Genomic DNA, 13,653 nt, shown 5'->3' with positions numbered 1-13,653 from the left:
TGCAAAATCACTTTATCGTGTCTCTCATTGTATTGCGGCCGTTTGTCTTTCAATGCTCGGCTCAAACGCATCAATTGCGTTCGATACCGATCGCCTGTGATTGTTTCAGTTGGTTTTAATAGCTCATAATACACTACGCTTAACTGGTCCTACCAAATACAGAGCATGACCTTGGAGCCGTGAATATTCGGTTTGTCCGTCGACGTGGAAGCATGGCCGGGGATTCCCATGATTTTCTGCGCTTGGGGTTATCGTAATGAACCCATTTTTCGTCCCCAGTCACAATACGATGCAGAAATCCCTTCCGTCTTTGCCTTTCAAGCAGCTGTTCACAAGCAAACAAACGCCGTTCAATATCTCTCGGCTTCAACTCGTACGGCACCCAATTTCCTTGCTTCTGAATCATTCCCATGGCGTTTTGAAATGGCTTTTTGAGTTACTCCCAATGATCGTGCCAATTCTTCTTGATTTTGACACGAGTCTTGATTAAGTAATGCCTCCAATTCTACATCTTCGAAAACCTTCTCTCTTCCACCGCTATGCCGGTCTTCGACGTCAAAATCACCATTCTTGAAGCGTTGAAACCACTCATGACACGTTCTTTCACTAACAGCGACCTCATCATAAGTATTTGAGAGCATTCGATGAGTCGCAGCCGCAGACTTCTTCATATTGAAGCAGAAAATTGAAACTTCCCGTAAATGACGAGAATTTGGCTCGTAAACTGACATTTTCAATTGAGAATAACTTTATGATGCAGACACAAATCGACTAATGTTTCTATGGGGTTACAATGATAGATGCACAAGTTTATTGCATGACGTCTATGATCTATTTATTTCGACCACCACTTGCCGCTAAAGCCATTTATAGGAAAACGGCGAAAGCAAAGTTGTACACCTAATAATTTTTATTTCTCCTCAAAGTGAGTAAAACTTTTTTATTCATCTCTGTATTTACTTTATTTAAGAATCTCATAACAGTCATGAAATAGTTATTAATTTAACATTTATATTTCTTACGGATCATTTTAAAATGTGGTTATTTCCCAAATATTGGTTCTAACAGCGTTCTTCTTATCATTCATGGACTGGACATTGTCCCGTTATTTCAGATTTAACATCTACAGGAAAACATATTACTACTATGATTATATCGAAAGGCATTACGGAGAAAATACAACCATTAGATGTTTACGAATTTAGAATTTGGAAAAATTTTAAAAGATTTTCAGATATTGTTTTATTATTGGAAAGTAATACAAATTTACATGAACGAAATAATATAATAAAATTATTTATTCAATTGTCATTCCCGCGATATCACAACTTATTTAAATATTCGTGATTTAAAAGTGGTTATACAAACGAAAGATCAGAAGAATTTGAAAGTTCAGTAAAATTTAGTTTTGACAAAACTTCAACATGTGATATCGTAGGTTGTACAGTAATATAGCTGTAGTAAAATGTTTATGGTGTAAGAAGTCATTATGTTTAAAACATTTTTTCATCGAGTATTATTATTATGAGTATAATGAGTAAACGATACAAAATATAAATTTATTGTGTATAAACATTTAGAAATTATTTCATTATTAAGTACGTTTAGAAATTATTACGTAAACGATAAGTAAATAAGATATTAAAGCGTAAAACTGAAAATAACTTGAAGAGAATAATCTTAAGATATTACAAGGAAGTAATGTACAGAGATGGATAAAAAAGTTTTACTCATTTTAAGGAGACATAATAAAAATTATTATAACTTAACATTAATTATAATTTGTAATGTTACAAATATTAATCATGTCAATTTCCTTATTCGTTGATTTATGTATTTTATTATTCCAACGGCAATTACTTACGCATGTGGGCATGGATAGCGTATACGGAAGCGTTAATAATTAATTCTTAAAAATGATATGACATAATATAACTTTATTACACATGGTTGAATTCGTAAAAAAATAATCTTTAATTTGGTTAAAAAAAGAATTTGAAAATTTAAAAAAATTATAAGTGGTGAGGGTATTTTGTTAAACAAAAAAATAAACAAAATTTCTTTTTCTTTATAACTTTGAAGTACTGTTGAAATCGTACAACTTTTATTTAAAAAATTTTTTTCTATTGTTTATACGTCCGACGATATTCGCCGAAAGAACAATATCTTTTTTTCAAAGGGTTGTTTAACCCCTTAAGGGGGTATTCTCATGTGTCAGGTAAAAAATCTTTTTTTTTTTTACATATTTTGAAAGTATATCATTAGGAGAATATGATGTTAAAGTTTCATTAAAAAAGTTGGAATTAAAAAAGTTGACAATCGGTCCGCAAGCTATAAATTTCATGGAGACGCACGACAAAGCGCGCATAACAAATGCGGAGCACTGTACCACTGCGGCTTCAAAAGAGGCAGCTTTGAGGGCGGCTAGGGCAGAAGAAAACGATGCTTTTGAGGAAGCTGAAGGTCTATTGTATGGAGCAGGCATAGCCGATTAGTGTAAGTATATTTTTTCTTCGAAAAATCAATTAAGAAAATTTTAAACGCGTTTTTCTCGAAACCACTTTTTTTTGGTCGGTGCAGGTGATTAATAAAAAACTATCCAACCGATTGGCCTGAAATTTTTTGAGCATAATCTACATATGATTGGCTCTCACAGGTACCAGAATCGCTTTTTTTTAATGAAAATTTCTTATTTTTTCGACCACCACGAAAAAATTGCGATTTTTTGCTTCAAAATTTCAAATGGCCGCTTTTTTTTTTTTTTTTTATAAAAATGACCAATTCTGGTACCTGCGATAGCGACAAGCATACAGATTAAGAATCTTTTTTACTTTTTTGTTTCAGATGACAGTGTGAGCTGAAATCACTTGCACCGCTGACAATGCTTTTTTTCAAGGCACCATCTTTGACTACAGAGAGCATACACAAAATATTAATAAATTATGACCAAAAAAATTTTTTTATAAACTATAAGATGCAAGTAATAACATATAAAAAGATTAAAAAGATTGCGTTTTATTTTCTTTATAAAAAAAATTCCTAAAATATGCTTAAAATTTTGACCTTGACATGAGAATACCCCCTTAAACATGAATTAGAGCACGTACAAAAAAATACGTATCTCTTAGATTTTCGTATTTAACACGGACAGATGTGAAACTTCCCTTGTAAGTTACAAGTAATAATCTAACATTTATTTTTTATAGTTTTCTATTAAATGTATAATTAAATGCATAATTGGACCACCGTGGGTTATACATTAAATATTCACGATGAAACGGGACAATACAGAAAGCATATGTACTAAAAGGGCAATTTACTTCTAAGCAATTAATTTTATTTTATCGTAATAAATTTTTTATCTTATATTAATGGTTATTTCTTATTTGTTTTCTTATAACTTTCTATTTTATTATTTATTATGATAATTATTAGTCGTAATTATATTTTATTGTATTAGTGACTATATGCTAAGAATGTGTAAGTTAATTGAAACTACTGTTACTTTTCAACTTTCGTCACCGTTATTTCTTGCATAATCCTACTATTTTGTGTGTGACTTATGGTATCCCGGGTATGGAGCACCATGGGTCATTTTTAAAAAACGTTATTTTTTTCTTAAAAACTAATAAATATTTACTAAATATATGTATACTTATTAAATTTTAAAATATGCATTATGCTTTAATTATTGAAAAAAATGTATTAATTATACAAAAATATTTATATTTAGATGCACTTTTAAAAGTTTAAATTTTTGCAACTCATGGTGCCCCGGTCTCCCCTATACGGATTTACCTGGCACTGATACATATTTCTTGGACTCTGGTTACAATCCGGCAAAGGAATGAGATTAGCTAAATTGCTGAAAATTGTTGTTTGGCTTATTTCTTGATGAGTTGTTAACTAGTAAGAAAAAGTAAAATTATCACGTTACATAAAGATTAAAAACTTACACAAATATAAAATTGTGTATACATACTCTCTAAATTTCTTGGAGTGAAGTGTCACTTCAAAAGAGTTAAAATACTACCACTATTGAAAGAGTAAAAAATTTGCACTTTTGAATATGAATAACAGATTTTTACTCGTTTTTTAAGTGAGATTTCACACTTTTGGAGTAAGATTTACTCCAAAAGAGGAGTGAAATTTCTTTCCTTTGGAATGAATCTCACTGAAAAAAAAAAACTGCCATTCTTATTTAAAAGTGCAAATTTTTCACTCTTTTTCAATAGTGATAGTATTTTTTTAAATAAGAGACTTCCAAAAAATTTAGAGAGCAAATATAAAATTGTGTATACTTACTCCTTCATATGCTTCTTGAGAGTTCACGCAAATTTCCATGTAAATTTGTTCAAACGTTCCTATAAGTTCAATCTTCTGCATAGCTAAATTTATTACTGGTCTCATCATTCTAGCAGCATTAGTAAATAAGAATAACCCCGGATACTGAGCTGAAACATTTTTCTTTGGCACAAATGCAATCTCCAATGTTGACGGTATCTAAAGAAAAAATATTTCAGATACCATACACACAGTGGTTATAAATCAAACCAGAGGCGCGATTCCGTAACTATCTTTACATGCCTATCGACAGTTATCGGTGTCGTTGCATAAATATTTTATATGATGAAAAAGCTGCGCAACGACACCGACAACTATCGGTAAGCGTGTAAAACAGTTACGGAATCGCGCCCCAGGAAGCATTACGTTCTGACTCACTTCTCGACCCTTTATTTTAAGCAATCTCAGCTTATATACTATTTTATTAATAATTTTGTCCTCAATCAATCCAATCAATTTTCCATCTAACATTACATTATACGAATTTTTCCAATCATCCGCGATAGATAATGGAATCATTCCATGATCTACTAATACTGCAGGTATCGCGGCTTTCAGTTTTGGGTTTGCATGTTTTGTGATGATACAATTCATTGTCAAGTGATTGAGTAATCCACATGGAGCACCATCCGGTGTATGAATCGGACAAATAAATCCTATAAACAGATCATAATTATTTAGTTTAATATACAGGGTGAGTCATTTTAATCTATGAACCCGAATATCTTCCAAATTACGGTATCTACAAAAAAATGGTTTAGATAAAAGTTGACCAGGGCAGAGGGGGTCATTTAATTGTATCATTGGTTTTGACCTTGAGGTCAATTTTGAAGGTTATTTCAAGGTCACGATGGTTTTTTTAAATGGGACACCCTATTTTTGACTGCGGATTTCGAAAGAGCGGAAAATTTTACATCAAACTTGTCTTATGAAAAAATTGTTTTTGCGACCTTGGAAAGGTCAAAAATGAAGGTCAAATGCCTGAAAAACGATCTGGTGTACTTCTTCTGAAATGACGTGGTTTTCTGGGTAACACAAATGTGCATAATGCTTGAAAAAAGTCAATGAATTGTAAAAATGTAAATCACTTTGACTAGCTTGACCTTGAGGTCAATTTTCAAGGTTGTTTGAGGCTCATAACGCATTTTTTTATTAGTAAACCTTATTTTTGACCGCAGAACCTGTTTTATGACAATGGGCTCTTAAACAATGGCACTTTTTACATAAGCATAGGGATTTTTTAGCTCTTGGTTTGCGAGGTTTGCGCTGTGAGCAGAGGAAGTAGTTAGGCTTGTCACCGCCAGATGCCGTCGCAGAGTTCCCAGCTATGCGCACCTTACGTCCGCTGCTCCCGTAGTAGAAATGGATTTCCATTTAGACATAAGGCGTCTACCCGCCAAGTACAGATATTGCATAATGCTAATATTAATTGAAGAATTTAGTATTTAAAGTTGCTTAAATTTTAAAATTCCAAACATTGTATGTAGGTAATTACATTCACAAGTTACCTTTCCAGAATGGCTGATTATAGTCCTAATGAGATTGTTGATATTATATTAGTTTTAGGGGAGTGTCATAGCAATTACAGTGCAGCATCAAGGCTTTATGCTCAACGTTTTCCTGAAAGGCGACATCCAACTGATATGACAATACGTAGTTTAGTCCAAAGAGCTCGCAATGGACATCTTGTTCGTCAACGTCAACATCATGAATATGACGAAAATGATGCGCGAGCTGTAACTATTTTAGCAATAGTTCACCTTAATCCTCATGTTAGTATTCGCCAGATTGAAAGGGAAATAGGTATACCACAAAGAACTGTTGTTAGAATTTTAAGAGCTCTAAATTATCACCCTTTCCACATCACTCTTACGCAGGCTTTACAGCCTAATCATCATCTGATGCGTATTGCTTTTTGCCAGTGGGCTTTACAAATGTTACACGATGATCCTAATTTTTTTAGGTATGTGCTTTTCTCAGACGAGGCTACATTTTGTAGTAACGGACAACTTAATAGACACAACTGCCATTATTAGTCAGATGTTAATCCCCACTGGTATAGGCCAATAGATCATCAAAATCGATGGAGTATTATGGTGTGGTGCGGCATTGTAAATGGTTATTCGATTGGACCTTATTTTTTTGAAGAGAACGTTGATAGACACAGTTACTTATCGTTGCTAAGAGATCACTTACCAGGCTTATTAGATGTTGACTTAGCAACAAGAACAAGAATGTGGCTTCAACAAGATGGTACTGCACCGCATTATGCACTCATTGTACGTGGCTTTTTAAATGCCACTTACAATGACAGATGGATTGGACGAAGGGTCCAGTTGAATGGCCTCCTTGCTCACCAGATCTGACGTCGCCTGATTTCTTTTTATGGGGATACTTGAAAAATGTTGTTTTTGCTGAACGACCAACCACAAGAGATGATTTTATGGACCGCATTCATAGAGCTTGTGCAGCCATTCCTAGAGCTACCCTGCTTAGAACTGTGGATAGTTTTCAAAACAGATTGCAGTTATGCCTCGAAGCCAACGGAGGTAATTTTGAACAATTACTCCGTGGGTAATTCATTTAAATTACAGTGTCAGTGAGAGGCAAGGGGACTCACGATAATCAAGCACCCTAAAGGAAACAGAACTTACTACGTCCACGTCGTAGTTTCCGGGTAACGCTAAAAGTAAGATGAAAGTGCTTTTGACCTTGATATGACCTTCAAAAGGTCAGGTCGAAAACCTAAAAAATCCCTATGCTCATGTAAGTGCATAGTTTAAGTGCCATTGTTTAAGAGCCCATTGTCATAAAACAGGTTCTGCGGTCAAAAATAGGGTTTACTAATAAAAAAATGCGTTATGAGCCTCAAACAACCTTGAAAATTGACCTCAAGGTCAAGCTAGTCAAAGTGATTTACACTTTTACAATTCATTGACTTTTTTCAAGCATTATGCACATTTGTGTTACCCAGAAAACCACGTCATTTCAGAAAAAGTACACCAGATCGTTTTTCAGGCATTTGACCTTCATTTTTGACCTTTCCAAGGTCGCAAAAACAATTTTTTCATAAGACAAGTTTGATGTAAAATTTTCCGCTCTTTCGAAATCCGCAGTCAAAAATAGGGTGTCCCATTTAAAAAAACCATCGTGACCTTAAAATAACCTTCAAAATTGATCTCAAGGTCAAAACCAATGGTACAATTAAATGACCCCCTCTGCCCTGGTCAACTTTTATCTAAACCATTTTTTTGTAGATACCGTAATTTGGAAGATATTCGGGTCCATAGATTAAAATGATTCACCCTGTATATTATAAAAATCTTGATAAGCTGAAATATACAGGGTGTATGCCAGACTTATGAGACCACCTCTAGTGAGCAGATAGAGCGGATTAAATCATTGTAAAATTACATTAAAGTTTATAATTACCCCATGCATCAGGTAACAATTGTCTAGCTTCAGTAGTCCTCATTTCTTGGAAGAATGCGCCTCTATGTATCGCGCGAAAATGACTCATATAACGCATCCGATTGATATTTTCCACAACAATCGTAAAACCAGTAGTTTGCATGAGCCCCAGGCCACTAGATGATCTTACATTTCCAGTAGATAAAAAGTACTCCATTTGTGAGTCAATGTTGCTTCGAAATTTAGTGACGTTCAACATTTCCTCTGAATAAATATATTTCAAAAAAATTAGTTAAATGTATTTGGTTTGATTTGTTCATAACATCAACAATACAAATAAAATACTTACGCACACTTAAGGCGTATCTATTACCAGCACTTTTGTCACGTTTGAGAATATGATGTTTAAGTCCTACTAGCCACGAATATAATTTCTCTTTAAGAACTTGGAGATACAAGTGTCCACCTAATAAACACTCTTGCATCATCACAGCGTCCGCACTTTCAATGGCGCATTTATTATTCGCAAAAGTAAATAGTTTTTTAGTCATAAAAACAAGTAAATGGAACTTATCGGTAGGTTCCTCAAGATGAATAGAGATACAATATCTATATGACAAAATATAATGATAATATAGAGAACTACACATAACACAAACAAGAAAAATTAATGAAATTCAAACTTACTTAATGATGTAATCACAAACATCTATATTAGTTGCATCTGTAGACAATTCGGAGCATTTGACTTTAAACATCTTTCCTATATAAGCTTTACATTGTTCATGCCAGTGTAGACCTTCTTCATGCACCGCACGTAACATATTTATGATATTATTTTTGTAATAAAGATCATCTTCGCATCCAGCGATTAATGCTTTGTAAATATATAAATCAGTTACGTCTATCAAACATTTTAATATCAGTATTAATGGCACAAAATATGTAACTTTCTTGTATGTAAATGCAAGTTTTGCAGAACCATCTGTCACAAAGTGCAGTGTATTGTTCTGTAAAAAGATACACACTGATAACATATGACATGTGAGAGAACAAAAAAAATAATGTAAAACAAATTCTATTCAGATATATACAATAGAAGAGTTGTCCTCTCGAACACTTCGCAGAAGAATACCCAACTCACTGAAATGGTCACCACGACCTTTCCAAGTTGGTCTTTTGACAGCAATGGGATAGTTTCGTCTCGTCATTATTAACATACGTATAAGGCGCTCTAAACCTCTGATTATGAAGTATCCACCCCATTCTTGTTCATGTTCACCATGAGCGATTAATTCTTCAGGGTTCATATTGTTCAAGTTACATCGATTAGACTAAAAAATATCGTATTTTTGTAACAAAAAAAAAAAATCATGATTTAAATAAAAATATTTACTCAAAATGCAACCATATAAAATAGTAAGTGCAGAAGGCTCAACAAATGGCAATCAGAAAATTATATTGTTTTTACCTTGACCATGATTGGAACTTCTCCTAAATCCTTTTCAAGAAGTTCTTGCTCTTTACCATTAACAGACCACCCGAGTCTTGCTATTATTTTACCCTTGTAAGTAGAACCTCTTTGTCGACATTCTGTCGGATATATTTTACATGTTTTCACACCAATTGTACTAGAAGGAATAGTGGGCTTATAAATATGTACATCATCCATCCAAAGAACTACCTTGTCACCATTAGTAAGAGTTAAATATACTGGTGTACAATCTTTTAAACTGTAAAAAAGGCCATCCTCCAGCATATAATTAAAGGAATCAATGTGAGGCACACCTAGAGATTGCAATAGCTGAAACAAATAAATTGATTGATGTAATGTTCTGCTTTAAAAGTATCAAGGCATTTTTCTTATAATAGGCATTGAAATTCTTATTCTGTTCTTTATTCCCTATTCCTTTTATTGTGTGGAGTCCCTAAAGCACACAATCTCAATCTTGTACAGATTATAGGTAAAAACTCATAGCAAATTCAGTCACTTGCACTACACTAGATCAGTGCATAAAAACTATTTTGCATGAAATTAGCAAAGTTAAATATAAAAGTATATAAATATTTTAAACGATTAACTATCTACTAATGATATTGTCACATTATTTAACAAAATATATGTGTATCATTTCATTATCAAAGTTGATTATATTGTATCACTGCATAGTATATTGAGATAGTTTATATAAAGCAGCTTTTAATATGCACTGATCTAAGGTAATGCAAGTGACCGAATTCACCATCAGTTGAATCTCACTTGTCAGAATGCAAAAGAAACGTGCATTCAACTGAGTTATGACGTCACAAGTGAGAATCAATGTAAATGGAAAGCAACTTTTATCTCCGAAATTCTATAGTAACATAAATTACAGCATGTTAGGGCGCTAACATCGTTCTAAAGGCGTTATAAATACGGGCCATTAACTTTAACGTCTATAACTACATACACATCAATTTGTGCGTACTAACCTCATTCTGTTTGTCGGGCGGTATGCCGAAATTCGGCGATGTGTTCGTCAATTTCGGTCCAATCGACATGTTTAACAAACTCGTTACGAACTACAGATTACGGTTTCTTCCAAAAATACTATGCTTTTATTTACAAATGTAACTTTCTTCTTCTTCTATATTTAAATGACCCAGGTTCCAATGTGGTTGGATTCACGTGGCCAGTCTTATCCAATACCCCTCCAACCTTCCACAAAAATTTCCAAACTATATAATAGAATACAATGCACTGGCAACCTCGAACCGAGCGAAAAGAACAAAAGAATAATATAATCAAAATGAAGATGGTAACGAGCCCCTTCAAACACTGGACGCCTGTGACTACGATGCTTCCATGATAAAAAGACAAGGGTATGCTCATGCGCATGACTAATCAGATTTTTGTCCTTGCTTACGTCACAACGAGTGGCTTACGCCACTGTTCAGCAATTTCAGATTGTTTTGGAAAGGTAAAATATTTAATTTTACTTCCCTCAGTTTTTTTTGTTTTTTTCATATAATTGCCGCATCCTTTCACTATGCAGGTCATCGTGAAAATATTTTTAACATTAACTTCTACCGATGACAACGTGCACTACGCCATGGACGCCATGATAAATTACGACCGATAACCACCGATTGCACCCGAATCAGAACCGACCAATCAACGCGTACCCGAATATGACGTAGGCAAGGACATGCGCAAGCTGAACGAGTTTTAGACAATTGATGAGCATCCCCTTGTATTTTTATCATGGATGCTTCCACGTGCTTCCACGCCGCACAGCCGCGCGCCAAGCCAAATGAAGGGACTGTTGCTGGATTCACACTGCATCCGATTTGCGTCGTACGACTCTCTGCAACCAATCAGAAAACTGGATTCCGATGATACGAAGCAAAATCCATCGGAATCCTGTTTTCTGATTGGTTGCACAGCATCGTACGACGCAAATCGGATGCAGTGTGAATCCAGCATGCGAGAAGTGAAATACAACGGCACAGTCAAAGTCGGCAAAGCTTTTCAAAAAATATAATCGAGGTGACGCAACACCTGAGACGAGAGGGAACACGTCCGATCCGCTCGAGAGTCGAGTCACTAGGTGCATCCAGAAGCATGACCTGCACGACCGCTCATTGAGCTCTTGTATCTGTTTGGTCTATATTTTTCGATCTAATGGAATATGCCAATCAGATGCAAAAGTTCACCGAGCGCTCAGTGAGCGGTCGTGCTTCTGTATGCACCCACTGACAAGACTTAAGCCCGTATCAGACTACCGACTCTGCAAGCCGATTCGACTGCCAACTCTGACTGCCGACCAATAATGGACCAATCACAATGAGACTGATTCAATGTGATTGGTCCATTATTAGTCAGTAGTAGAGTCCTATAGGGAGGACTTCGATTGCACACATCGCATATTGCACACATGTATCGCTGATTGGCCAATTTAAAAATAAAATAATCTCATTGGCAAAACAGTGAAAAATTACTAGGCACCAGTTGATATGAGTGGTGTGTACAATCAGAACTGTAGGCAAACGGGATCCTCCCGTCCTATATATAGAGAGAACCTCCACCACCAGATCGGATCCCAACCATCACCCCCTACGCCGTCATGTTCCAACCATTAAAGTGTCGTAAACATAAACATACTCCGATGTACTTCGATGTTAATAACAAAGATGTAGTGATTCTCTGTGTCACAACTTATAGCGTTTTCGATTGGGCAAAATTTAGTGCGCACCAGTGCGCACTCAGTTCACACCAACACTGGACGAGTTCCATGGGTTGCACTGAATAGTACAAGTTCAAAAGAATACGCCAAGATTTTCAGTGCTAAAGCTGAAACTCATTTTTGTTCACTTTGAAGCAATGTTCAACAAAATGTTACAAAACTACAGTAAAAGATATTAAGAGTAGGGACAAGACCCCGTTTTCAATTCAACTGCGCAGATTTGCTTGTCCCTATATATATCCTTAACTGTGATAAAACGTGCACTGAACTGGCACCGTCAAAATATCTCGTGCCACTTAGTGCGCACTGAGTGCGCACTACGCGAGTGTCGTGCGATCAAATGAACACGTGACACTAGCTAAGTGCGCATTGGCACTGCCAATCGAACACGCTCTTGACACTGAGTGGAGCCAGTGCACCCCAATCGAAAACGCTATTAGTTGAATACACGTTCTTTTTGCATTCTGACAAGTGAGATACAACTGAAGTCGGCGGCCACATGTGTCGCGGTCACATGTGCAGTTACATGTAATCAGCTGCGGTCACAATATGGCTTCACTTAGGAGGAGATACCCAATCAGAATACATATCGGACTACCAGGGAATGGAAGTAACTCGTTAAGCTAAGACTCCATGTATGCGGTGAGCTCCGGGAAATGCTGCGGTGACTAATCAGGAGCCAGGCGCAAGTACGGGCCGTATTTGTGCCTGGCTCCTAATTGGTCACCGCAGCATTTGCCGGAGCTCACCGCATACATGGAGTCTTAGCTTTACTTGTAACAAAGTTACAGTTACAAGTTATTTTTTTGGTAACTTTACTAGTAACTGCATTACTTTTTTTCTTTGGTAACTGTAACGGTAACGAAGTTACATTTCTTTGATAACGATAACGAATTTTACAGTTACTTTTATCGTTACTTTGCACATGATTGGACACGATACGACACAAGCTATTTACACTGTAAAAAAATTTCGTAAATTTACACATATAATAAATGTAAAATAGATTACATGATTAGTTCTGTAAATATAAAAGATCATGCAATTTTAGAAAGGAATTACAGAAATTATGTAATTCCACAAAAATTATGTAAATTTGTTTTTATTGTGTAATTTTGTAATTATACTTCCACAATCTGCTTAGTTCCAAACCAAGAAATTATTTTTATTTGCATATTGCAAATTTACAAATGTGTGGACGTTTACAACTATTATGGTGGATCTCAAAATTATCCAGCATAATAGTTGTAATTTTAAACAATTTTTTACAATGCGCTTGAGACTAGAGAAGCCTCTAGGCTCGTGCGCTGCGATTGTCGTAGATTTAAAAAAAAATAACGGAAAAGTAATGAAAAGTTACTTTCTCAAGTAACGGTAACTGTAACGAGTTACTTTTAAAAATCGGTAACTAGTAACGGTAACTTGTTACTTTTAAAAAGTAACTTTCCATTCCCTGCGGACTACCAACCAGAAACTCGGACATCAATGTCGCTTCTCTCTATATATAGGACTCTAATCTGCATAGGTAAAAAGTTCGTCTTTACGGATTTTTCGACGTCTTGTGTCTTAGGCCTATCGCATATGAAATGCACAATAGAGCATAAACATAACATAAGACCGCTCGACCAATGAACATCTTATGTAAATCAATATGGCGACTTAATGCTGGATG

General features: G+C 35.2%; 1 protein-coding gene across 2 annotated transcripts in view; it reads right to left on the bottom strand.

Annotated features, from left to right (window-relative positions):
• RpI135 (RNA polymerase I subunit Rpl135) overlaps positions 1-10,568 on the bottom strand; it is a 69,603-nt gene extending 59,035 nt beyond the window's left edge. For both annotated transcript variants that reach the window (XM_018505795.1, XM_018505796.1), the window contains exons 1-9: positions 10,228-10,568; positions 9,227-9,559; positions 8,850-9,089; positions 8,443-8,765; positions 8,105-8,364; positions 7,777-8,019; positions 4,723-5,000; positions 4,306-4,503; positions 3,799-3,906 (exon numbers count right to left, since the gene is read on the bottom strand). In XM_018505795.1, the coding sequence (XP_018361297.1) occupies positions 3,799-3,906; positions 4,306-4,503; positions 4,723-5,000; positions 7,777-8,019; positions 8,105-8,364; positions 8,443-8,765; positions 8,850-9,089; positions 9,227-9,559; positions 10,228-10,296 (2,052 nt within the window). In that variant the 5' untranslated portion in view covers positions 10,297-10,568. The remainder of the gene's footprint in view (positions 1-3,798; positions 3,907-4,305; positions 4,504-4,722; positions 5,001-7,776; positions 8,020-8,104; positions 8,365-8,442; positions 8,766-8,849; positions 9,090-9,226; positions 9,560-10,227) is intronic.
• Positions 10,569-13,653: the final 3,085 nt, after the last annotated feature.

This window comes from Trachymyrmex cornetzi, unplaced genomic scaffold (genome assembly GCF_001594075.2).
Source record: "Trachymyrmex cornetzi isolate Tcor2-1 unplaced genomic scaffold, Tcor1.1 scaffold211, whole genome shotgun sequence".
Lineage (NCBI taxonomy): Eukaryota > Metazoa > Arthropoda > Insecta > Hymenoptera > Formicidae > Trachymyrmex > Trachymyrmex cornetzi.
This window is presented reverse-complemented; position numbering and strand designations above follow the sequence as displayed.